Source organism: Macaca fascicularis, chromosome 7 (genome assembly GCF_037993035.2).
Source record: "Macaca fascicularis isolate 582-1 chromosome 7, T2T-MFA8v1.1".
In the NCBI taxonomy this organism is placed as follows: domain Eukaryota; kingdom Metazoa; phylum Chordata; class Mammalia; order Primates; family Cercopithecidae; genus Macaca; species Macaca fascicularis.
Genome location: NC_088381.1, coordinates 37049417 through 37076549, shown reverse-complemented (window position 1 = coordinate 37076549; position 27133 = coordinate 37049417). Strand labels below are relative to the sequence as shown.

The window sequence follows — 27133 nt, the reverse complement described above, 5'->3', positions numbered from 1 at the left end:
GTTGGGCCAAAATGTCATATAAATCTTAGAAGGCCTTCAGAGCATTATAGCGTAAACAATAATTTAATACTTTTTTCATAAGTGTCTAGTAGATTTTTTTGAGAAGAGTAAAATACTCTTTATTTGGTATTACACTTTGGTGTGTAATATTAAATTTCTTTATTTGATTTTTATTAGATTTTGTTATTTATAAGATTTTATTATTTATAAAGTATATTTGATATTACAGTACATGCCAAAGTGTAATATCAAATAAAAAATATTTAACTCTTCTCAACTATCACACTTTAGTGTACAATATCACTCTAAATATTGCACTTCTCTAAAGTCTACACTAAAATACCTTTCTATAAGTAAAGGAAACCATTTTAGATACAGGGAATTCTAATTAGATTGGCATAGTCAAAGCCAAAAATATAAAGTAGACATTGCTACCTTATCTTCAGCCCTTGCCTGTAAGAGGCAAAAGAACACAAAATACAGGTGACTCTTGCTTGATTCTGAGACAGTGAAGGAATTTCCCCAGTATTTAAATATATTCACATAACTAGTTATATAAATCTAAACATAAAACCAGTTTCCAATAGGTTTTAAGGTGGTATTCATCTTTATGAAAAGTTGAACATTACTAATGAAGTCCAACCATATCTTCAGAAGGGGGAAACTGACAGCAGTTACTGAATCAAAATTACTATCAAAATTCAAAGAAACATCGAACATACTCATTTAACCACAATCCAGTCTTAGTTAACAGAACTGCCCAACAAAAATATTCTGTCAGATGTTAATGATCTGAATTCTGGTATATGAGATCTATTAAATCACGGTACACATTAAAAAGTCATGAGATGTTCCTGTTTTGTAATAAACAAGGCAGTGGCCAACTAATTAATGCTCATTAGTTTTTTTGAGATAGGCTATCAAGTCTGCCCTTTCTGCTTTCTTCTTAATGCTAGTGAAGATCAATTTTGTTCCAGGGATGAACTTTTTGGGATTCTTCAAATACTCCATCAGTGTTTCCTGTCCCCAGGTGATGCTTTTGTTTTCACTGGCGTCTGTGTAAGTGAATCCAAAGGCCTGAGCTGTCCTCTGTCCAGAGACCATGGAGATGTGGCCCAGTCTTGTGTTTGCCTCCCTTTCCCACAGTGTGGCACTGGGCATACTTCTAGACAAAAATCTTGCTTTTCTCAACATCACCCATATTTAATTCTCTCTTTCATCATTGGCACTACTAAGGTTCCCATTCAGAGGCTAGACATCCTGCTCTCCAAATTTCTAATAAATTTTAAAATAAAATTTCTGATGAATGTTTATCATCAGGAAAGTAAATTCTATTCAAAATTCTCTAAAAAGAAGAGAAATATGTCATAATTTAGAAATATTCCTTTAAAAATATTTATGATAACTGCCGTCTTTGTTTTCATGTGTTTACTTGGATAAAAATCCAGCTATTTGGATATTCAGCTATCCCAATTACTTACTAAAGCTCTAATCAGCTGAGATTCATTGCTATTTGCTCTGGTGATGTTCTAAAATACATGATCACAGAGATTTCTGAAGTTCGGATTTACTTCATTATATTCTTTGAGAAAACTATCCAGAGAGTAACTTCTATTTCCAGTTTGCAGAATGTTTCTCTTGTAGCCCAAGGGAATGAATGTGTTCCTTATGAATACAGGTAGACTTGACCAACTGGAGGACCAAGTACAGAATTTCCTATGTTTATAATGTCTCCATCCCAGAGTTTGTAACAGTTCATTATGGTTATTTAAACTCAAGCAAGGCTGAACTTGTATCTCATTACATAATAGTACAAAGTAACTCAGCCAAAACTTTGTGTTCACTCCCCTGGCCTTTTTTGTCTTGTAACCACCACCTCTGTGATTTTTGCTGCTTCCAAATAAAGGCCAAACCACATGTGTCATCTTCTACATCCTCTTGTAGTGCCAGAAAGCCCCACTCTCTAGTTCTCGGATAACCATAACAGTTGTGAGCATTCTAGATCTTATTTAACTTAAGACAGTGGGTTAATTTTAGGTATGACTATAGAGGGATAATGCAAATTCTTTCACAGCAACTTGAAGTTCAGCCTTCACAGAAGCAGAGAGTACTACAGGTGGCAGAAAGTTATTCCTGCCAGCAAATAGTAGTAGAAGTTTCTTTAGAACAAAAGGAGAAAAAGACACATCCAGTCTCAGTGGGATTAAATTAGACAGTGGGAGTTGGCTACCTAAACAGTACTTTTTTGGGTACTTATTGCTGCTGAAGCGTTTGGGGATGTGCTGTGCATAAATACATGATCTGATAAATCTTTTCCTTCTCCTTTATCACTGGATTGGGGTGGACAAACAAGTGTTCCTCGAGGCAAAATGGCAAGCCACTGTATTCACAAAAGGAAGATAAGGAAGTACAAACTAGATACATGAATGGTGAGGGGAAACATCTATTGTAATTTGCAAGGTTTCTTCATTTACGAAGGCTTTTAGGAAGAAGTGAGGTTTGAATCAAAGATGGAGCCTCCCGCAGAACCTGAAATGATGAAGAGAAAGGGGAAGCCGTGAACTTCCAGGCACAGAGGATCTCTTTCCTGGCCAATAGACTCATGAAACAGGGTTATACCTCTTTTATCACAAAAGATGCCGCCTTTGGGTTATGGTCCACAGGCACATTCCCCAGTCAATGACAGTATCTTCACCTGCAGAGTGAACACGAGAACTGAGAAAATAGCCTGGACACTCAGAATAGGAAAAACACTTCCCTAAAATATTTAGACAAGTAATACAAAGTTTATTTTAGGTAGCTGCCTTAGTTCTCTGCTTTTACATGACGTGTTCAAAAAAGAGAAGAGGCGGGATAGAAATGGGGTGGAGGTGAGAATAAATGGCTTAAATTCAGAAGTTGTCAAGCCAGATTTTTCTCCTGCCTGTTTCTATTTATGAAACTTTGCACAGCACCCTCAATTTTGAGGGTAGATTTAGAATGTATTTTCACTTGGCGATGGGGAACACAGATCCCCTTGTCCACAATTGGGTGGGTTTATAAAAGAGAAAGCATGAAATAAAGATGAGAGAGACACCCAGGATGACATCCGGTTTTTCCTAAACACTCACCTGAAATGCCAGACACTCCAAAAGCTTCTGCATTTACAGAGAGTGAGAAATCTCTCTGCTGTCTGTGCTTCATTGGAAAGTAGAGGGACTATTGCTCTTTCAAGTGGGGGAGATTTGTGTAACAGAAAGAAACAGCAGAAAATAGGTCAGCAAAGTCAAGTGACCTGCACAGATGGGTGTTTTGAGATGTGTAAGCCGAGGTTCTACAGTCACTACCCAGATTCACTTACAAATATCAGGAGTAAAGGCCGGAAATAGAAACATTTTCCAGGCAGGAAGGAGTGGGGAAGAGGGAGAAGTGGGTTATCTTTTTTCCTTCAAATCACTACCATTTCCAGCATTTGAAAAACCATTTTCTTAAAGTCACTTTGCTCAACAGATGACAGTATTTCTTGGGAAAGTATTAAAAAAAAAAAAAAAGGAAAAAAAATTCAAGCAATTTTTTTCCCTTTCAACCACCACCTTCCTTTTCTTCCCACCTGTGAATATGAATACAAGACAATTTCATTCTTAGGGTACTTTATTGGCCCCATTCTCCTTGAATACCCCAACATCGTGTAATCACTTCTTGTTTCAAGCAGTAACCCTAGTACCAAGCAGAATTTTGACATCGCCACTAATTCTTTTGAACAAGGCTGTGTTGGCAAATATGAAACAGGGTAGACGTTGGCAAGTGCTTTCAGAATAATTATAGGGTTTCTCGAGTAGTACAGTATAAATAATTGCTGGTTTAAAAGCGTTATTGTGAACGGCAATTTATACTAAAATTTATATTTGCTCCTTGAAACCAATATATGTCGAGAGTGCCTCACTCCCTCTCCTACCTCCCCACCTTGAGCTCTCAAGGGCTTTGGAAGCTTTTGATTTTATTACACTTTTAACTTAGCAAGGCAACTACAAGGCATGTCTAGGCCATAGTAAATAAGGGTAAGAGTAATGCATTTAATCAATGGCCGTGAATGAAGTAATGAAACTGTTTCAGCTCTGGCCACCTGGTGTGCTCCCAGGATACTGATGTACAGAAAGGCCATTTTGGTACAGAGAGAAGCTAAGAACTGCAGTGGCATCACTTTTGCCTGGCAAGTAGGGCACACTGAAGATCATCACCTCTTCTTTGGCTTATGATGGCGTGGATGCAGGGCACAGAGGACCAAGACACAGGAAGCTCTTGGAGATAATGCAGCTCTAAAATGGCCACAGAGACTTATTAAAATATATATTTTCCTGTCTGTGGAAATTTTAATTTTATCCTATGGTACATTAAAAATGGGTGGCTACATCAGAAAAGCAGGGGGTGAGCATGGGGGAAAGAAAGCCTTGATGGCTGGGGGAGAATGGTTTTAGAAGGGCTCTTCTCTCTTCTCTTTGGGTGAATGCTAAATAGCAGTCCTTCTTTTCCAAAAGGTGACCATATGTGTCATCTTCTTGTCTGTTGATCCTAGTGGCTTCTCTTACCCAGCCTGAGAACTCCCCTGAGATTTTTCACATCCTGAATGTTTCTTACCAAAGTAGCTAGAGTTCTAGGATAATGTGTTTTTTGTTTCAACTGCAGTTCCTGGTTTCTGCTCTCTAAAGCCCTTTTAAGCCATACTTTCCATGATTGTTCAGTGCTGGCTTTGGTATTTAAATAAGCCTTTCAATGGGTCATTAGCCCTGTAATTAATTCTAGCTATTTTTAAATGGTGCCTTGGTTATTAAAGAGCCGCCATATTCACGACAGTCTTGTCTTTCTTGGAGAATTACTAAGCATTTGCTGATTTTTTTTTTTTAGTGCCAAAAATATTACGATTTTTTCTCATTGTGAATATATTTCTCATTGATAGGAAGAGTCAATCTTTTTGAATGAGGACAGAAAATATTTAACTGTTACAGTTCCATATAATAGCCTTGTGCTTTTATTTTTCTTTCAAATAATCACAAAAAATACCCATCCTGTACCCCAGGCCCTGTCAGAGCTGTATGTATTTTACTTTACTTACATTTTAAAAAATCAGTATCAGCAAATCACAGTACTTCAATTGGAAATAACTTTACAGTGAAAGAGAAGTGACTGGATTAAAATCACTTACTCAGTGTTAGAGAGGAAAAAACCCAACTTCTTCCTCTACCCGCTTATATTCAGTGTCTGGGGCCCCACAAAATAAACTTACAAAAGACAGGTTAACAGGAGAGAAAGGATTATTTTATATGTATATGAGGGGGCCTCACAGAAATTAAGTGAAAACCCCCAGGAAGGTCATCAGATCTGGAGACTTATATACCATTTTAACAAAGTGCAATAAACTTATGGAGAAGTGACAAAATAAAGGTAAATGGTTTGAGGCTTCTAGGGGCCATAAATTGTGGGAAGGTAAATGTATGTGGGAACTAATAGAAGACAAGGGTTACTTCAATAAGGTTTGTTTTAGCAGATTTAAGTCAGTGCCCATCTGTAGTGATAAGTGTTGTCTCCTCTTCCTGGTATGGGTTGGGGCAGAGGGTACCTTTACAAGGGGAAATGTATGCCTTGCTTATAGCCAGATAGGGGGAGGGTAGAGAGCTTTTTCTGTTGTTTCTCAGTTGCTTTCAGCTCAAAATAATCTTCATGCCAGAGTGTCATAATTTGGGGTAGCATATTCTGATCTTCTCACCGGTTAGTTGAAGAGCTAAAATTAGAACTTAAACCATCTGACTCTTAGCCCATTCTTTTGATTTCTCTATGCTTTATTATGTAATATTAAAATAGCTGTTAGTCTCCATGATACTACTACAAGAGGCTTACCAATTCTAATATTAGAACCAACCAACAAGCCTGGCTCCACACCCTTGGCACATGTCACAATCAATCACAGCACAGTGCATCTCAACCAGCCCCCAAGCATTCACTTGAAATCCATGTGACTCAGAATATGAGCTGAAACTCACTTGCCATCTTGACCTTATAGTAATCCCAGGATAAAGCAGTAATTCCTGGTTCAGAAAAGCAGATGGAGATTAACTTTGATTATTGAGTATTATCTGGGATCAGATAAAAATATCAATAGCTCATATAACAATAGTAATAGCAGTTACCATTGTATGCCAGGCATTGAGCTAGTTGCTTACATATATTCTTGCATTGGAGCCTCATAACAGCCCTGTGAAGTAGTTACTGTTATCTCTGTGGTAGAGATTAGGAAATAGAGGTTTGGAGAGGTTAAATAACTTGCCCATGATCACAGTGCTAATAAGTGGAAGATTTAGCACTGGGGTCCAAGGCTGTCTATCTGTAAAGCCAGTCCTTGACATCTAACAACATATATGGAGAGGTCCATGTGCTGACCACTTGCAGCCCAGCCCTAGATGTCGCAAGAATAGTTATTAACTTTCTCACCTCCAGCCTTTTCTTTTAATCCTGTGAATTCCTTTGACATCTGTGGGTGGCAGGCTCTAGTAAATGTAGTTCAGAAGAAGATGCCTGCCCCAATTGATTTTTTAGACACTTTAATTTGTGTTGGTTCTTGCCGTAGACTTTCCACACTAGAAGGAAAGACCTGAGGCTGTAATTGGGTATTTTAATAACCCTTTCATTCCACTGCAGGGTAGTAGATATTACCTGCTAGAAGCAGGCGGTAGGATTTCCTAATTTATTTATTCCTTTGGAGCACCTGCTGTGTGTCAGGCACGGAGGCAGGCACTGGGAAGATGGGATGGAGAAGAATGACAGGTTCCTGCTCTATACATCTTATTCTTAATGTGTGGAGACAGCTTATAAATATGTGGCATTCCAGGGAGTGATAAATGCTTCAAAGAATGAATGTAGGTATTCATAGCAGGTGACTTGCGGGGAGAGGACTAGGGATGCCTTGAGTTTTTCATTTCCTGTGGACCCTAGGACAAATATTGAGAAAAACTTTTCAAAAAGCAAGATAAGCTGTATCTCTAAATATGACTGCAGTGCACTTGTGGCTAGGACGGAGACTGAGGAAAATGTAAAATAGACATGGTATAATTTAGTGTAATTTTCCTGTTTGACACCACTATCATTTTCCCAGTCTTCTGGGCCCTTCTCTCCCTGATAACTCATCGTGTTCTACCTACGGTGCAAGGCTCATTGCCTCTCCCTAACACCACCACTGTGAACCATGAAGGATCCTGTGTTTTGTGTCCTCAAAGTCAGGTCCCCTGTGGCTACCGAAGCTCAACCAGCTACATTGATAAAAGAGCCTCGGCTCACTCTTCCCAAGTGCATTGTTTCTGTTCACACTGGTTCTGTTTTTCTCTGTGAAATGAGGAGGTTGGGATAAACCCTAGTTGAAAAGGTGGCAGGAGAATGAACAGATGGTGGCAGTATCACCTTGGTCTTCCCCAGCTTGGTAACCTTGAGACAGTCACGTTACCTCTCAGCCTCAGGTGCCTTGCATGAAAAGAAAGGGGTTTGATTTGTTAATCACAGAGGACTTTAGGGCATGGTTTTAAATGATTTAAAAGGTTCCATGTAGCTCCTTAGAGTACACTAAACAAAACAAAAACTATAATTTATTAGAGGCTGTGCATCTCTTTCCAGAGGAGTTTCAGACCAGGAAAGAGGACAGTAGTACAGTATCATTGTGGGGCTGTAGGAAAAATTATTCAAGGTCTTTTAACTTTCCTTCCTGAGGACAGTTAGTGAGGGAAATGAACTCTTATGAGGTTGTTAATGAGATCAGAGCAAAGATGGGTCTTTGTACTCCCAAACTATGTTTAATTTCTTAAACTTTAGAAATGGCAGGTTTTAACTAAGTCAGCCAGATCAGGATGTGAGAACCGAGCAGGGAGCAGGATGAGCCAAAGCATCAGAATCACTTACTTGTGAAACTGACCGGCTTCTGCTTGTTATCTGTCATTTTACTCCATATTGAGGTCAGAGTGGTAAAGCTATTATGCAGTATACATTTCCTTTTGCTTAAAAGACATGAGATTATCAAAACAACAGGGAAGGGACGTTACTCACTGTCACCAGTAATTTTCAAATGCTGAAAATAATTGTGCCTAGATATAGTCTCCATAAATATATTAATGTGTTGCATATTCCCTATATAGCTATAGTTATTTCTTAATTGATTTCACTCTGGAATACTGTGAAATCGCCTTATGGAAATGTGAAACATAAAAAGATACTACTTACTTTGTAGCTATCCTGTTTTCTTCTAAAGGTGTTGGGTAAGTGTGATGAAGCATCAGTGGTCCACACAGTGACTCTTCCAGACAAACTAAATTAGCAGAAGGAGAAGCAAAACCAGCAGTTATGCAAAATGTTTCTTTTTGTTTTCTTTAATTGTGGTAATGAGTTCATTCAATTTTGAAAGCTTATTTTTATATGCCTATCTTCCACGAAGTTTTGAGGTGTAAATTCAGCCATTCATTGCTTGAGCTTTTATTATTTCAGAATTAGGGTAGTATTACTTCTGTTCCCTCATCATCCCCTTGGAGAGTCACCATCTACATGATAATATGTACTTCTATTTACGTCTTTTGCTGAGTGTCCTTGAGCCTTAAGGAAAACAAACAACATCAAAACATATTAATTCTTTTCCATTGAAAGCTGATCCATGTGTGCGCTGACAATAGCTTTAATCCTTTTAATGTCCAAGTGAGGAAGATTGAAAACTGGTAACACTTTCATTGATACTTTTTAAATATGCTCTTATAGCAAAAAAAAGTTTGATATCTTTTTAGTGACCACTTAAAGGAGAAACTATAGATGCATAAGTTATAAATTCTGTGGCTTTTAATATTTTTTGAGATGAATGTGTTTGGGGTTGAATACTAACAACTTAAAACTTTAAAATTTCCATCTAAATTTCAAGTCTTAAATGTTCCTCTTTTTTTTCTTTTTTTTTTTTTTTTTTTTGAGACGGAGTCTCGCTCTGTTGTCCAGGCTGGAGTGCAGTGGCGCGATCTCGGCTCACTGCAACCTCCATCCCCCAGGTTCAAGAAATTCTCTGCCTTTCTGTGCCTCAGCCTCCTAAATAGCTGGGATTATAGGCGTGTGCCACCACACCCGGCTAATTTTTGTATTTTTAGTGGAGACGGAGTTTCACCATCTTGGCCAGGCTGGTCTTGAACTCCTGACTTCACGATCCACCCACCACGGTCTTTCAAAGTGCTGGGATTACAGGCGTGAGCTACCACGCCCGGCCCCTCTTCTATACTTTTTCAAGGTCATAAGCAGCTCAAATACAGGCAATTACATCTTCAGCCACTTAGTTTTCAAATATCACCTTTGTTTCATAAAATGAGCTATGTTGTTCTTACAATTCGATCGATGGCCAGAAGAAAATCAGACACTTGATAAAAAGTGGGATTTTAAAAAACACTGGTATCCTATTGTAGGCTGTTTCATAATACACATAGTAAAATATGAATTTTTTGTTTTGTTTTGTTGATTGGGAAGGAGATGGGAGAGGGTGGAGAGTGACATTACAGTTTGAATTTATAATTTGAAAGCAGAGAAAATGGATGAAATAAAAAGATTACCACATAACTATCGCCAGATCCCCCCTCCCACACACACATACCTATCCCCAGGCAATCTTTCTGTGGGAATTTACCTTGGTGTTTAAAAATCATTGAAATATAAAAGTGATATTAAAAATAGTATACTGCCACTGTAGGAAGTATGACAAACATGTGAGATCCTGAGAAACTGCAGAATATTTTCTCATCCAAAGTTTAGCACCTTGGTCTAATAGTGTTTGACACCAAAAAACATAGGAAATACTGTTTCATATTTAGCCTATTCCCTGATGCCTTGTTTCTTAAATTAATTCATGGGCAATGAATTGGGGAGGAAAAATAACAACAACAAATATGCCCTGGTGATATAGTAAATGCCACTTTCCAACACTCACTCCCTACCTAAGAAAATCGCTTTATTTTCTTCTCTTGTGCCCAGCTTGATTGCAGAGAGCAAGAGAGTAGATGGAAACTGTGAGGTTTTTTAACGTTATATCATTAACTCCATCCAACACAACAGGCTTCATTCCTTCTTTCTCATAACTCTGGGATGAAGCATGGTGTTTTGTTACCTGTTTACAAAATAGGCAACAGACACAGAATGTAAGAGCTGCTACATATCATAGAATATATTGAGAATGCCAGAGATTTTTCCTGTTTTCTTCCACAAGATATGTTAAACTGTGTGTATCAAGTTTAACAGGAGCAATGTAAAGCTACTTGATTACATTTTTATCCACAACATTATTTTAAACTAATGCTATTTACTGTGAAGTGTAGTATTTATACTTCTTGCCTCTCAGCGCTTGAGGGTTTCATCATTACCTTACAGTATTTCTCAGAAAAGAACACATTCGCCCCTGGAAATTGTTGGCTGACTTTAGCAAATTCAGGCGACCTATTCATTTAAGACTGTTGTGTGTGTTTGATTATCTAGAATGAATTGCCTTAAGAGTCTCTTTTGGAAAAGTACTAGCACAGTGCCCGAAATGCCAGGGAGTGGAAAGTCATGGTCTCAGTGGGGAAATGACTGCAGTGTTCATGGAGACAGTGTTTTCGCTTGGCTGACATTAATGACAACCCAATGCTGCGCGCTCACTGAGTGTTTTCATTTCAGAAGAGCATCAAAACCACTGAGTCCTTTCAAGTCGTCTTCTTTTACTGTGAAACCAGAAACCATGCCGACGACTACTTTCAGTAATAACCTATGTCCCAACTGCAGGCTGAAGTTAACTTTTTGTCATATAATTTTCTAATTTCTGTGTAGGGTTAGTTGTAGCAAACAACTTAGTTTCTTTCGGAGCATGACATCAGAAAGCGTATTTTCATGCAGCAGTGATGGGTAATGAAATCAGAATTTCCACAAAGTCTGCCCTAATTGAACAGCATTGTCAGGAGAAATAAAACGTGAGACTCAGAGTTTTCTCCCCAAGTCATTTATGTTATTAGGTAATGAAGCTGATTTTATTTTAACAAACATACTAGGAGGTAAACTTCCATGTGAACACTGCCCCTTCAAAGCAGTCAACTGGGAAGGCTGAATGTCCGTGTCCATAATGCTGTCACTGCCAAAAGCTAATATATAACTCCTCTTCTGAAATGGCTTTCACCTCCTTTAGCAATGTTTTCATATTCTCCATAGTGGCCATAGTTCTCCTGGAAAACTGAGCTTGATATTTGAAAACAACCAATAGTTAATGTTCTGAAAAAGGTAAGTGAAGAAACCAAACCAGGTCATTTTCCTTAAAAAAATAAAAAAATAAAAAAAAATAAGCCAGGCATGGTGGCTTACACCTGTAATCCCAGCACTTTGGGAGGCCAAGGTGGGAGGATCCCCTGAGGTCAGGAGATCAAGACCAGCCTGGCCAACATGGAGAAACCTGTCTCTACTAAAAATACAAAAATTACCCAGGCGTGGTGTTGGGCACCTGTAATCCCAGCTACTCAGGAGGCTGAGGCAGGAGAATCCTTTGAACCCTGGGGGAGGTGGAGGTTGCAGTGAGCCGAGATCACGCCACTGCACTCCAGCCTGGGTGACAGAGCAAGACCCTATCTTAAAAAAAAAAAAAAAAAAAAAAAAGGAGAGGGACTATAAAGTACAACTGTGTCTTATCTCATTGGCACTGAGAGCAGCTGCATAAGAAGTAGCTCCAAGTAGTTTGGGGCAATGACAACATCAGAACTTTGACACTCCATCCTCATTTTGGTGTCAAGGTTGGAGCCAGTGAATTTGTTGGAAGAAAATATTGGCCACTAGCTTTCTTCTAGAAAATTAATAGAGTGGATGACAACAAAGAACATTCGAAGGCTATCATCCACCACAGCATAGGAGTATCTCCACGCCCACAGTATATGTCAGATATCCAGATTACCCCACTATTGATCATACACATTTTCAGTTGTGTCAGAATTGCTACTCCCCTGACTAACAAACTTGTACGCAAGCAGTGAATGTGGGAAGCTGAATGGAGGGACAACACAAGGGAAAATCCTGCTGCTCAAAAGAACACAGAATGGTGACTTCATTGTCATAATCTGATAGTAATCAAGGATAATTCTGACTTCAGCCACCAGTTCAGAAATCACTAAGAGGCAGGAGGGTTTGGTCATGAGGCCGTTTGATGCTTTTACTGCAGTCACACAGAATTCCCTGTTCCCAGGCTTGGCAAATGTCCGTTACACAGCCTTGGGTTGAAGACAAGGGTGTGCTGGGGAATTTGATGTAAATTTTAGTTGTGACATTGAAACTTTCCCCATTGAAACTTTCCCCACAGGAAGTCCTTTGGAACTATCATCATTTTATTCCATTTTATGTTTAAAAATATAAAAATGGGCTTTATTAAAAGCCCATTTTTTTAAGGTTTATGAGCTGTTACTGAAGACTATACAGAACTGCTACCTATTTTCCCGTCTCTATCTGCTTCTCCTGGGGACTGTTTTGGCTGCAGATGGGGGAAAGAGCCACACTGGAGTGAAATGAATGATTACATTCCTGGAGAAGTCTCTCACGATCTCAAAATCCTTGGCCCACTGGTCATTTATAGCCATTGCTAAAATATGTGACCAATTTCCTTTAGTGTAACAATTACTCTCTCAATAGACAAATATCCATCCAAATAACAATTTGTCCTAAATCAAATTCCTGGAATGTTAAAATACATCATTAGTTTAGGAAATCTGTTAGTTGGCCCTCAAACTTTTTCATTTTTTCTTACATAATCCTTTCTTGCTCCCCATTGTTCAGTTAAAGTTGAATAAGAAGTGGGGCCTAGCAATGTCAACCGTGATGGAGATGCCACATAGCATTTGTCAGGTTCGGAGAAGGGTGAGAAACCATGTAGCAGGTGGAACGGATGGCTCCACAGCCCCTTGACTCCCTGACGTAGAGGAGACTGAAGGCAACGTGATCACCACGTTCAAAAGTTGGCTTTCTCCATTTTAAGTTCTTCCTTAAAGCCTCTTTAAGGAAAGTCCCTGAAATGATACAGTAGAAAAATCACACAGACTTACTTAAAATGAATTCTATCACTGTTCCTGAGATCTCACCTGCCCCATTGAGGACGTTTTGTTTTTGCAAAGTGCTTTGAAATGTGATAAAGGATCTTAAAGAGTATTTGTAAAATTATGCCCAAAGAAGACATTCTTTGAGGTTACTTTGCAGTGTCTGAAAGTCAAGAATGAGGAAGGAAAGGAAAATAATAGATTCACTTGAAAATGGACCACGCTAATTGGGCAGTGAAATATCCTTCCGTCACACCATTTACCTTAGCAGACCAGAAGAGGGAAAAGGCTCGATTTTTCTCTCATAGATACCACGATTCACTCTCAAAAACATTCCTAAAATGGACTGATATTTCTCTGGTAGAGCACCTGTTTTGCTACCGACAATGTTAAGTTCCATACTAATCAGCTCTTCCAGCCTAACTGACAACTCAAAAAGCTGATTCCAAGAACAAGAAACTGGCTTCAATAGAAATACTGTGTATTTTGAAGGGTGGGGACAGGTAAACAAATTTATCTTTGTGACATAGTTTAAAGGGTATTTTAAATGAATAATAATTCCTCATAAGTGCTAGCCATTCTTCTCACTGTTGGTGGGTGTGTTTGAGGTTTTTAAAACAAATATGCCAAAGGTTATGAACCCCCCAAAAATTCTGTTCCATTCAGAATTTATTTGTAAGTCTACACACTTATCAAATAATTTTTTTCTAGACTTTAATTTTCTCTTTTTTTAAGTCGATTTCTTGGAATTGCTTTCAATGACTGCTTCAGGCCTCTGAATAGCAGTGAAGGCAAAATCAGGGCAAGTCGTGGTGAATAGTTTGGCTTTTCTGGAACACTGAGCTGACGCCAGTCACCCCACTGGGCTTGGTTCCCCAACATCTCACAGCGAAAGCGCTTGTCTGATGAATATTATGCTTTTATGTTACCACCAGGGCTGCCTCAGAAGTTACTCCTCTATATCCTGATGGTCCTTGACTTGGCCTTGGACTTCGTCCTTGACCTCCAATACCTTAGACAGTTGCAGTTGGGAACAGTGTAGCTTGAGGTTCTAAAATGCTTTGCTGATGGAAAAGGTTTTGTACTGAAAAGTGAATTACAATAGGAAATGGATTTGCATTACTGACACTATCTGCCGTGGGCTTTGCCTCTATTGATTTAAAGCAAAAGGGCACAATTAGTGGCCTTCAAAGAGAGAGGAAAAAAAAATTAAAACAACCTAACTCTGTCCTAGCACATTCAATTAAAATTATTTACTTTGAAGGGAAAAAAAACTTTGACATCAACACCATATTAGCATGGTGTTGCCTTGTCTCATCTGTAATGGCAAGACATGGTTTTGAAAAAAAAATTCTCTTTGTTTCATAGTAGTAATGTTATTTTCTAACATTAAGAAAAAAAAAAAAAAAAAAGCAGGGGGAGCACCCGGAGTTAGGTGTGTAAAAATGATGTACTAGCTGCCAGAACTTTTATTTTGCATCTTGAAGAGAACAGTTCATTGTGTTTCCTTTCCTCAGCCAATGAAAATGAAAACTTAGTTACCAGGTAGAATTCTCTTCCACGTTCTATCCCTTTTCCCTGAGAGATGACACCTGCTGGGTTTTGCCATAAAAAGAGGTCCCTGTTGGCAGGGTGCGGTGGCTCAAGCCTGTAATCCCAGCACTTTGGGAGACCGAGACGGGCAGATCACGAGGTCAGGAGATCGAGACCATCCTGGCTAACACGGTGAAACTCCGTCTCTACTAAAAATACAAAAACCTAGCCGGGCGAGGTGGCGGGCGCCTGTAGTCCCAGCTACTCGGGAGGCTGAGGCAGGAGAATGGCATGAACCCGGGAGGCGGAGCTTGCAGTGAGGTGAGATCCGGCCACTGCACTCGAGCCTGGGCGACAGAGCGAGACTCCGTCTCAAAAAAAAAAAAAAAAAAAAGAGGTCCCTGTTGTTGGGGAAATGAGAGTTCAGTTCAGCTCACTCTTCACATCACAGTGTAATACAGCAGGGCCGGCTCTGGAAGATTATTCAGTGCAGCACTATGCCTAAGAACAGATGAGGAAGCTGAGCCATGGAGAAAGAGGACCACAAAGTGTTACGGGCGTTTGGTGAATTTCGCTCACTGCACGGACAGTTGTGAGAGCCTCCGAACCCTGTAGTTCAGTCTTTTCCCCACTTTACCACCGTGTGTGAGGCCTCTCTCCCACTTCCTCCACTTATCACCTCTCCAAGATGCCAGCCTCACTGTGGGCTTTCCCTAGAAAGAAGCGCTGGTTTCTTTCCATCGTGCCCTGGTTAGTGTTATTTCTCACATTAGGCCTCTGTGTTAGAAATAAAGCTGCGAAACTCCATGTCATTATACAAAAGGAATACAGTGTCCTATCCTTCATTCTTCTGATAGTTCCTTCAACTCCAGCTGCAGACCCTGCCAAATTCTATCATCCTGAAAAGACAGACAGTGATCCCAGCACTGTGGGAGGCCAAGGCGGGCAGATCACTTGAGTCCAGGAATTCAAGACCAGCCTCAGCAACCTGGTGAAAGCCCATCTCTACTGAAAAAAAAGAAAAAAAAAGCCAGGCGTGGTGGTGTGTACCCGTAGTCCCAGCTACTCAGGCTGAGGTGGTAGGATTGCTTCAGGCTAGGAAGTGGAGGTTGCAGTGACCTGTGATCGCACCACTGCACTCCAGCCTGGGTGACAGAGTGAGACCCTGTCTTAAAAAAAAACAAAAACAAAAACAAAACAAAGACAGTGATGATTATAGCTAACATTTATGGAGCACTTACTATGTGGTAGGCATTGATAATACAGGCACTTGTGTACCCTGTAATAATGAGATAGGGCTCGTTTTAAAGGTGAGGAAACTGAGGCACAGAGAGATTAAGAAAGTGTCCAAGTTCTCATAGCTAACAAATGTCAGGGTAGAGATTCCACCCCAGACTCTAGAGTTTGCAAATCAGATCCCTACACTTTACCTTCAAGGTTATAATCAACTCTTCTTTCTCCTTAAAAAAAAGTTTTCACTTTCATCCTTAATTCCTATGCAGTGAAGCTAATGTAACAAGATGAGGTGCGCTCGTGCATTCTGTGCATCCTTTTTGTGTCCTTAGTGCCCAGTCACGCAGGTTCTCAGCAAGTGGTGGCAGGACTTGCAGCTGGAGGGACCCGTGTGTAGACCCATTTGTTGGGGGTGGGGAGTAAGGTGTATGTGTAAGCATGTGGGGTGTCTGTGTAGGGTGTGTGTGCAGTGTATGTGTGTGGCATGTGTGGTGTGCATCTGTGGTGTGTGTGGTGTATATGTGTTGTATGTGTGTGGTCTGTATGTATGTGGGGGGTGTGTGTGTGTGTGCTGTCCTTGGTGCCCCGTCATACAGGTTCTCAGCAAGTGGAGGTAGGACTTGCAGCTGAATAGACTTGTGTGTGAGGTGTGCCTGTGTGCCGTGTGTGTGTGTGAGGTGTGCCTGTGTGCCATGTGTGTGTGTGAGGTGTGCCTGTGTGCCGTGTATGTGTGATGTGTGCCTGTGTGCCGTGTGTGTGTGAGGTGTGCCTGTGTGCCATGTGTGTGTGTGATGTGTGCCTGTGTGCCGTGTGTGTGTGAGGTGTGCATGCCGTGTGTGTGTGAGGTGTGCCCGTGTGCCGTGTGTGTGTGAGGTGTGCCTGTGTGCCGTGTGTGGGGTGTGCCCGTGTGCCGTGTGTGTGTGGGGTGTGCTTGTGTGCCGCGTGTGTGTGAGGTGTGCCTGTGTGCCGTGTGTGAGGTGTGCCCGTGTGCCGTGTGTGCGTGAGGTGTGCCTGTGTGCCGTGTGTGTGGGGTGTGCCCGTGTGCCGTGTGTGTGTGGGGTGTGCCCGTGTGCCGTGTGTGTGTGATGTGTGCCTGTGTGCCGTGTGTGTGTGAGGTGTGCCTGTGTGCCGTGTGTGTGGGGGGTGTGTCTGTGTGCCGTGTGTGTGTTGGTGTGCCTGTGTGCCGTGTGTGTGTGAGGTGTGCATGCGGCGTGTGAGGTGTGCCCGTGTTCCATGTGTGAGGTGTGCATGCCGTGTGTGTGTGAGGTGTGCCCGTGTGCCGTGTGTGTGTGGGGTGTGCCTGTGTGCTGTGTGTGAGGTGTGCATGCCGCGTGTGTGTGAGGTGTGCCCGTGTGCCGTGTGTGAGGTGTGCATGCCGTGTGTGTGTGGGGTGTGCCCGTGTGCCGTGTGTGTGTGGGGTGTGCCCGTGTGCCATGTGTGTGTGAGGTGTGCCCGTGTGCCGTGTGTGTGTGGGGTGTGCCTGTGTGCTGTGTGTGTGTGAGGTGTGCATGCCGCGTGTGTGTGAGGTGTGCCCGTGTGCCGTGTGTGTGGTGTGCATGCCGTGTGTGTGTGGGGTGTGCCCGTGTGCTGTGTGTGTGTGCCCGTGTGCCGTGTGTGTGTGAGGTGTGCCTGTGTGGGGTGTGCCTGTGTGCCATGTGTGTGTGAGGTGTGCCTGTGTTCCGTGTGTGAAGTGTGCCTGTGCCGTGTGTATGAGGTGTGCATGTGTCCCGTGTGTGTGTGCTGGTGTGCCTGTGTGCCGTGTATGTGAGGTGTGCATGTGTCCTGTGTGTATGTGTTGGTGTGCCTGTGTGCCGTGTGTGTGTGAGGTGTGCCTGTGTGCTGCATGTGTGTGAGGTGTGCCTGTGTGCCATGTGTAGGGTGTGTCTGTGTGCCATGGCATGAGGTGTGCCTGTGTGCCGTGTGTGAGGTGTGCATCTGTGGTGTGTGTGAGCATGGTATATGTGAGTGTGGTGTATGTATGTGTGGTACGTGTGAGCTACGGTGTGCATGTGTGGTGTATGTGTGTAGTATGTGTGTATGTGTGGTGTGTGTGTGCCTGTGTTACCATTTAAGATGGTAGCAGCTATTGGCATTAAAAAGGACCTGCTATTCTGAGCTCTGGCTGTGACAGTAAGATGTGCCCACAGCAGCTGTTAGCAATCAGAGTGTGTTTCTATCCTATGTGAAATGTGCTGCCACCACGTGTGAAATGGATTTCAAAACCTTGCCGTACTGAAGTACCAAAGTGTGTGAATGGTACACTTTTACTGCAAATTAGAAAGATTCACTTATTGCAGTGATAATGTCACACTCACTCAAGCTATTTTAAGTGACAGAGACACACATTGCCAAACAGTGGATAGCTGATAGCAGTATTTTCAGGACAGTCATAGAATGTCATTGGAAATGTTTGTTTCTGCAGGCAAAAGCAGCACCTTGGACTAGAGGAGCAAAAACTGAAAATGGAAAAGGAAGGACAGTGTTGCGGGCTTCGTTCTGATATCTTTACATGGCTGTTGTGTTCTTACTTCGCCTCCAGTGCATGACTTACATAAAAATAAGTAGCTTCAAGATAAACACACAGGCTATCCATTTCGTTTTCTTGGGAAAAAATGACATTTATGAGGTGTTATAATGTGTGCATTGATGCTCAGATGTCAGACCTTCTTAAAATAAATCTGACAATCTCTTAGCTTGGTCCAGAGCATTTCTTCTCCTTATGTCTCACAACTCCTAAAATCCCCAAGGCTCTGCTGCCTCGTTCTGTATGTCCCTTTCCTAGTAAGAAACAGCCACCAGCTCCTGCTGCTTCCCCTTGGGAAGAGACATATAAACAACTGTGCTTCAGCTGTCCACAAATATTGCTATCCATTCTCAGGCTGAGCTTTTATGTTGTAATTAAGAATGGAAATGTTTCTTTAATCAGCAAGTTTAAAGACCATGCATTTAGAGAAAGAGTCAGAAACAAGTCCTCAGGTTGTCTGGTCATTAGTATGCCTGGCTGAACTGGTTGTCTTAGAAAAGCATTATAAAAGAGAATTTTTTGAAATACCATTGAGCCACAATTCAGAAATACATCTGCGATGTATTTGAAAGGCTTAGAACTTGCCATATTTTTTGTTTACATGTTACTGACCATGTCCTGGAAACTGGAGGTGGAGGAACTAGTTGAATTTCTAGGAGCTGGTCACTAATTCTTCAAGATCTTACAGTCTTAAAGTGGTTAATATGAAAACATTTACACTTCCGCTTCTGGCAAGCCTAAATAATTTGCCTGTGATTTTTAATAAAAACTAGACCCTTCCCTCATCTCTCATCCAAAGCTTCATCCTCTTATTAATTCTAAAGACACTTTTTTGAAATGGAAAAAAGCACAGAGGTGGAGCAGAGATACAGGCTGTGGGCTAATCCTCTTAACAGTCCTCACCCACTAACATGATCTGTGGACCAAGAAAGTTTTGGTGTCATGACACCATGTTCCTGTGACTATAAATGTGTTGTCTTTTTAGTGTTCTGGGCTTGCTACAGAGGGATGTAAATGCATTTTCAACGTTTAATGTTACAAGTTATTTCCAATTTACCATGAATCCAGTTTATTTGGTTGGGGAATATTCCTTGAGTGACATCTACTATTCAATGAGCAGTAGCGGATCTTCAGAATGCCATCAAAGTTCATGGAAAGAAATGATGGGTTCCTTTGCCTGGTAAGCTTTTATGACTTAACCTGGATTCTTGTTATTTTGACCCATTTCTGCACATCTTACTTCATGCAGCGGGGTTTTGTGACCGCACAGTTATGGGGGTCATGGAAATTGTGCAGGTGGAATTAGTAATCAATGGTTGTTAAGAATTTGTGGGGTTATGTGAAATGTGGTGTGAAGTTAAGACATCTGGAAAGTGGAGTGGTTTTCTGGTGGGCTTAAGTGTGAGAATGTTGGGGGTAACTGGGTAAAGTAAGATTGTTTCATAAAATGCTGTAAGAATAATTCCGATGTTTTTGGTTGAGCAGAAACTAGATAAGATCACCAGATTTGGTTTGGTTTTAAAGATGTTCTTTTTTGTTGTGAAAAACAGACCTTGAGCAATGAAAGCAAAGAGTTGACCCCACTGCTCTCAGCTGTAAGGAAGATTTCACCTAAATGTAGCGTAATTGTTCCTGTAAAGGAGAAAAAACGGAATTGGTATCTAGAGTGAGGTTGATCGTAAGAAAAGATTACATGGAGTTCTTTGAGTCAGATGACTTTTTTTGTCTAGTATTATCCAGAATTATGTAAGGGACACCATTGTTGGAAACAACGTTATTAGGAATTTCCCTTGAGCATAGTCTAATCACTTAGCAAACTAAATGGGTTCTCTTTCTTGCTGATATGAAATGACATTTAACCCACCCCAAGAGATTCTAGAGAAAGAAGACTTTTGTTAGATGTTACTGATCCCAGGGTCCTAGAAAATCTTCAAGGACTTTATATTTTAAAATGTAGTTAATTCTAGAATCTTAGAGGGACCTTACGCCAACTGAGAACCATTGGTTAAATGGCCAATTACTTTTATCTTAGCCCCTGATATCACACAACCCCACAAATCCTTAACAATAAATACGTCTGCTGTTTACAAAGGCAAAAGTGAGGAAAAACAGAAAAAAAATAAAAGGATTATATTGCTGATCATGGTGGCATCATTTATTGGGTGAGAACTTATTTAGTATTTGAGCTACTGGATGAGTAGGATGAAGTATTAGGAAGCTTATTCTCTTGCTGTTCAAGTCTTTCACTCAGGGTTTAAATTGGTTACTAGGTAGATACCAAAAAGGGTAAAGAGTCAAATGCCTTAAATTTAAACAGTTTGTGCATTACTATGTGATAGGAGAATTCTAGAGAGAAGTGGATCTAAAAATCAAAGCCACCCACTGTTCTTCTATATGAAAAATCTGTTTCCTCTGTGATTTGACAGAATTTCCCTGTCTAGGGATAAAAGTGCTCATTTGGATTTGGCTTTTAGCAGAGATACATATGCATCAGGGAATGTGAGTCAGTTCTCTAGAAAGCTTAATCTAGTAGGGATGGAAACATATTACAAAGGATTAATATTCAGTTCCCATTGTCAGAACCACCTGCATATTCACAGAAAGCCACATGAGAAGATGTGCCTGGCTTCCTTATTCTTCAGAGATTTCCTGCACACACAGCTCAGCTTTCTCTGAATTCAGATGGGGCATTGTGGCCCAGTGTTTTAACTCTTGCACACCTAAGTCATTAAAAGACTGAAGAAAAATTGTCAAAGTTCCAAAACTTCAATTTTGTCTTATTTTAAATTTAGTTCACAAATGTTTGATCTCTTGATGGTTTGAGGAGTGTGTGTGTGTGTGTGTGTGTGTGCATGCGCACGCCATCTGGCAGGTATACTCAACACTTTTTATTGAAAAATGATTTTTTTAAAAGCCATTAAGTTTTCAGGAGAAATTACAATCCAGTTGAAGTTTTTTAAGAAGTGGCTTATTTAGTAAGGTGAAGAACTTTTTTTAAATGGCTATAATTTGATAGAGTCGTTTGAGTCAGATGTCAACTTAATAATAAGGCTTGGGGTGTCAGAGGGTGACATATATGTTTATTATGTTAACAAGTGGGAATTATGCCATTTCCATGATGCCCCAGCAAGACTGTACAAGCCCTAGATAAAGCCAGGTCAAGGACTTTGCATAAAGAGGCGACTTGTCCATCTAAGTGCTCTTTTTCTTCTAAGTTGTGAGTAAGATAGTTACATCTGGACCCATGAGTCCCTCGGGAAAGCATCTTGGAAACCAATGATTAAAAAAAATTTAAGTAAATCTAGCTAGCAGAGGAGAATTACGGTACTGTGTAATTTTTATTCTCTTTGTGGCATAGTTGGATATGGGTAATAGGACACAGCGTCGCAATCTTTGCCATGAATGATATGGCAGGCTTCCTGAAGCTTCCCATGTATATACGTTTTTCATCTTCAAAGAGCTTTGTGAGCACTCATTTACCACCACCTGCCTGGGAGGTAAGAATTACTCCCATTTTATAGATGGAAGAAGTGGAGGTGTAAGTGAGTTGCTTGAGGCCACCCAGGGAGTTTAGACTCGGAGGCAGACCTGGAAGGCCCAACTCTCTCTCTTAGCTGTATTGACTCCCAGTGCTTTCTTTTTGGTGTTATGTCCCCTTGAGAGCCCCCGATCGGTGATGGCATAAATCTAAACACATCAACTAATCCTGAATAGGAAAGAGACACCAAGTCTGTCTTTTTTGTGGCTGTTTCTGTATCAAAGCCCTGGGAAATCTGGACATAGAGAAGAAGCCATTTAACCCTCCTGAGGCTCATTTTCCATATCTGTAAAATGGTGATGATAATACCTATCTGCCTCCTTTAGGGATGCTGAAAGCACCAAAATCAAAGCAAGCTAACAGGATCAAAACTTTGAAAACTAGAGAATTCTGCAAAAACTCAGGCATTATTATTGCCAAAAATGACTATGAGACTGCTTACTGAAGGAGTAGGGCTTTCTAATTGGAGATCTAATTGTTTTGGTGATGTTCAGCAAGGATGAAATACTGCCATGAAAGAATCCAAAATCAAGAGAAGAAAATAATATACTAGGGAAACATATTAGTGTTATATTTAAAATATACTTAGCAGACAAAGTGACCAAACAGGTTGATCATTAGTTTGCATAGGATGCAGCTAAAACTCAGCTCTCCTCATCCCTGAGGGCCATTGAACATGCCTGGGCTATGGAACATACCAATACTCTATTCCAAGCCACAGGTCCAGGTCGATGGTCTGTTCCCCTTCCACACGGAGATGTAATGAGAGCTCTCTGCAAACCCTTATGGTGGCCTGGGGCCTCCCATGGCAGAGTGAAGAGAAAGCATGTTACTCCCTGAACTCTCCACTCCTAGCACTATAGAGAAGGGGCACCAACCCTGGAAGGAGGGTTTGAAAAAAGGCAGCTTGTCTGGGTAGACAGATTGAAGAAAGGCTTCCTCTCTCCAGGCTGTTGCAGTCACTCTGCAGCAAGGCTCACAGCCAGGTGCATTTCAGCCTCTACTTTTGCCCCCTCAGTTAGGCCGCACTGGGCAGAGCACAGCCTGCATGGCCATCTTCAGAAGCCCTGAAATAAGAGGGCCACAAAATTCTAGAAACCTGGTGCTCCTGAAGTCCCTCCAGGAATCAAGGTGAAGACTCTGCAGCTCTCCCCCGACTAACCTTGACACGCAAGCCAGGCCGCCATTCACGCAGCTGCAGAAGCCTTTAATACCCTGGCAGTTTTAAACAGGGGATAAAATAAAGTGACTAATCCATAAAGGACTCAAGCCATTTTACTGAAAATAAAATCAAATGCCTTAGGGTTTTTCTTTTTAATCTTTATTGATTTTTCTGCTTACAAAAGTAATACACGCTGGTTGTAAAAAATTCAAACATTAGAGAAATATGTAACATAGCAAGTGAAAAGTCCTCCATATTCTCTGCATTCCAGAAAAAAAACACCGTCAACAGATTTGTGTAAAAGATAGGCTTTTTAAAGCACTAGTTTTTGACCGTTTTTGCAAGACACACAAAATTGGTTGACATTCATAAGCATGACAGACATGTTCTCATAGGTGTACTCAAGGTTCGCCCATCGGCCGTTTCCTGGCAAGCCAGCAGTAACCCCACCCCATTCAGTCCAATTCAAGAAAATATATGATTGTGCAAGTGAGCTAGAGTGAACGATATTATTGGGGTAACCTTGGGTCCATATTAGTTTAGTTTTTATGTGAACAAATAAACTTTAATTTTGTAAAACTTTTATTAGTAACCAATTCCCCGTGACACTCCTGCAACTTATTGCAACATACCACTGTGTTGTAGCAAACAGTTAGGCAGCAATGTTGTGAAGGACTGCTGTGGTAGCTGGTAGGAACTGCCTGTCATATTATTTGGAGGATAAGCAGCTTTTCTCTATCCCCACCTCAGAAAGAGCTTAAAGTCTGGAGGAAAGAATTTCATTTCACTATAAGGCAGGATTTCTTATCAACAACAACAACAATAACTACTACTATTTATTGAGTGCCAACTATTTCTAAGAACTATGTGATGGGCATATAGAGCGAATACATATATAAAATGCTCATACAGATATCATATATATGGTATGCATTTATGTATCACATCCTTGAATCTTCAGGTATGAAACTGAGGCTCAGAGAGGTTAAGTAATTTGCCCGGCCTTAAGAACTGTCAAACGTTGGCATTGGTCATTTTAGGGTTAAAATTCTAACCAGAATTTTGTGAAACTGAGATCAGTGGCCTAGAAGGTTGATGGTTATTTTTAGTTATAAACTAAGCGGATAACTGCCAGAAAGAGATAGTGACATCAATTCCTGAGTAGTGTGTTAAGTTTAAACAAACTACTTAGGGGATGTCTTTTGAGCCCCGGTTAGTGATTGCTTAACAAGAGTGCAATGATGATGATGACAATGATGACAGTAACAATAAATAGTGATGCCTACCGCATAGGGTGTTGGAGGAGTGAGAGAGATATAATGCATGACACATTATTGGCACAAATACATGTAGATGTTATTATAAATTAGATTATCATTGAGAGATCACTACTCACAGAATGAAGTACTGCCTCCCATACAATTTTTATTTTATTTTTTTAATTGTTTGGGAGAATGGGCATTGTTCTCTGGACCATGACATCTCCTAAGATAGGTCCTGAGGAATAAATGTCATCTTAAGAATGCTAGTGCCCAAGTTCTTGTTCCTTTTATAATTAAAAATTCAAAGCAAACTTTTTATAGAAGTGCAGTGCTAAATGACAGCCTAGCCCCAAGGACCACTTGGTTAATTAGCACCCTTACATTCCAGGATTTCCTGACGCCCGCTGCCACTTGTTGTCAGCTCCTTGAAACTGCAGAAATTTGCCTCTGCAGGTGTGGAGAGCCTGCTTGAATTACATAGGGTGCATGAGAGAGCAAATTATTTAGGCAATAGAGCTGAAAATGTGGGCAAATTAGAATTTTTCATAGCAAGATTGTTCATTGTGAAGCCAATTCATGATTATATTGCGCATCTTGCTCCAGATATTCCACTACACAATAAACTTCTTTGCTGGGATGAATATGTATGTGGGCTAATTTAATCAATATACTTGTGAACGTTGACAGTAGTGCTGTCTGACAGAACTCATCCTTTGAAATGCTGGCTGAGTTAATATGTGCAGTATATATATGGGCCAAGATTCATAATTTGTGTTAAAAGAAGGTTTTGAGAAGACACCACACTACCTGGTGGGAAACCAAAAAGCCTACATGATGAAAGGCAAAGGGCAGAGGGATTTTTGTCTTCCTCCTTCTTGTTGGACTGAAAACTCAAATTCACAAAACTAAACTGCCTCCTTTTGAAAAATTTGCAAGGCACTGACTGCATTTTTTTCTCATGGATTAATTTGAATTCTGGAAATTGACTAAAATGGGGGATGGAGAGGGCTTTTGTGCATTGTTGGATTAAATGAAGGGCTGAGCAAGTGCCCTGCTCCCATCTGCAAATGCTCGCTTTCTGGGAATTTCAACACGTGTGATCAGATCACATTCAGAGGGTTTGCTTTTGGAGTAGGGGGATTTTAGTCATTTCCTAAAGAGCATTTGCAACTGAAATTGTCATCTGAGATAAGAGAGCCATGCAGGAGGGAGCCTAGGAGACTAGGTTAACCAATCAGAATACCTCAACTTGCTATCCAGAAACCCTTCTACCACCTTACCGTGAGATTCCCAGTGAAGCTTGTTTCAGTTAATTCTGATTCTTTAGCCCACTGGAACTAAGCACAGACACCATGGGGACAAAGATCTAAGTGAATGCCCCCCCACCCCCCACCGTTTGGAAATACCAGTCAATCTACAGTGAGTCCATTTATCCTAAGCTTCTTGGCCTCCACAGATCTCATGACTGTCTCCGCTCAAATATCCTCCAGATCTGAAAACCCCTGCGAGCTGAAGCCTGACTCAGGCCATCAGTCCTGTGTCACAGTGGCACCAAACTCTGGGGTCTGTAGTACAACTGCTCCCCACCCGCACCTACCGTCACAGCCGCTGGGCCATGAGCCATTCCAAAGATGGAAGTGCTGGGGCCAGCATGGTACTCCCAAGGCCACTCCCATCATGAGCAGTCCTCCACGCCAGACAGGCATCTTGGTCACAGCCTTAAACATCGTTACTTCACTTCTCAGTAGTAATCCACTGTGAGTCCAGGCCAACTGGACAGGAATACTGCATATCATTTTCAGTTTGTCCAGATGCAGTTCTACTCAGTGTTCTCAATATGCCCTGCCCAGGGCCTTCATATTCTTATAGAGGACTGAGTAGACATGCTTGATCTCCCCCATTGTTAAGATGGAATGAAGATAACTCTTAAAAGGCCCAAGTTTAGCGTCAGGTAGTTTTGATGCTCACTTAAATGCTAGGACCTAAAGAGGTTTGTTCATCCCTAATTTCTGTCATTACACCTTGAGGTGAGACATGGGGAGAAGCAGATCCAAGTAGGTCTTCATTTCATGTATAAATTCTGTTTAATGGGTGGTTCAAGGACTTTATGTTGCCTAATTATTATATTCCTAAGAATCAAGGTAGGGAGGCTGGTTCTTATTCTAGCCTACTCAATTCATGTAGGGAAGAGTAGGCAGTAACTCAGCTGATAACACCTTTCACGATTTCTCTACTTCCACTTGCCTTTTGTGCATCTCTGCAAAATGTTAGGCATAAGTCGCTTTCTCTAGAGTTGCAGATCTGTGGCACAAACCTTTGCCTTGACTATATTAAACATATCGGAGGGACTGTGAAGTATGAGACATTATTAGATTTCATATTTCATAAAGAATTTTTCTTGAAGAAATCAAGCCAAGTGTTAACATGTGGCACACTTGCAAATGACAATTTTTGTTGAATGCAACCTTAAACATATTAAGTTGCTTAACTCAAACTATACCTATTAGTGTCCACAGTCACCATTATTGGGGTACTAGAAAGCCTCCAGAGTATAGAAAATACACTGGATGTGAGATTTGGAACAATCTTTAAATTTGGACAGGAAAGAAACTCAGTATGCAAGCACTAAAAAAAAATGAATAGCTTTTAGAATAGCTTGCACTCCCTAAGTCACCACAGTACTTGTATTAGGCCCTGAGAAAGGGAGTTAGCAGTACACATGGTTTATAATGAGGTTAAATCCGATAGTTTCATGTGTGCTATAAGTACTGAACACAACATCACCCCAAATCCAAAGTAAGTGGTTGTGGAATT

General features: G+C 40.9%; 1 protein-coding gene and 1 long non-coding RNA gene across 10 annotated transcripts in view; one reads left to right on the top strand and one right to left on the bottom strand.

Moving 5' to 3' along the window:
• Nucleotides 1–27133, top strand: part of RORA (RAR related orphan receptor A) — a 771401-nt gene that overhangs the window by 699094 nt on the left and 45174 nt on the right. The window contains exons 1-2 of one of the 4 annotated variants that reach the window (XM_073995943.1): nt 892–1059; nt 2354–2429. The exons of the other annotated variants lie outside the window; for them this stretch is intronic. Coding sequence (XP_073852044.1) covers nt 892–1059; nt 2354–2429 — 244 coding nt within the window. Of the gene's footprint in view, nt 1–891; nt 1060–2353; nt 2430–27133 lie in introns of those variants that run through there. 4 annotated transcript variants of the gene reach the window in all.
• LOC102141878 (uncharacterized) overlaps nt 589–27133 on the bottom strand; it is an 81931-nt gene continuing 55386 nt past the window's right edge. For 2 of the 6 annotated variants that reach the window (XR_006699816.2, XR_012415020.1), the window contains exons 4-6: nt 8236–8320; nt 2620–2695; nt 589–2529 (exon numbers count right to left, since the gene is read on the bottom strand). This is a non-coding gene — a long non-coding RNA (uncharacterized lncRNA). Of the gene's footprint in view, nt 2530–2619; nt 2696–6462; nt 6609–8235; nt 8602–27133 lie in introns of those variants that run through there. The other 4 variants (XR_012415018.1, XR_012415016.1, XR_012415017.1 and 1 more) reach the window with 4 other exon arrangements.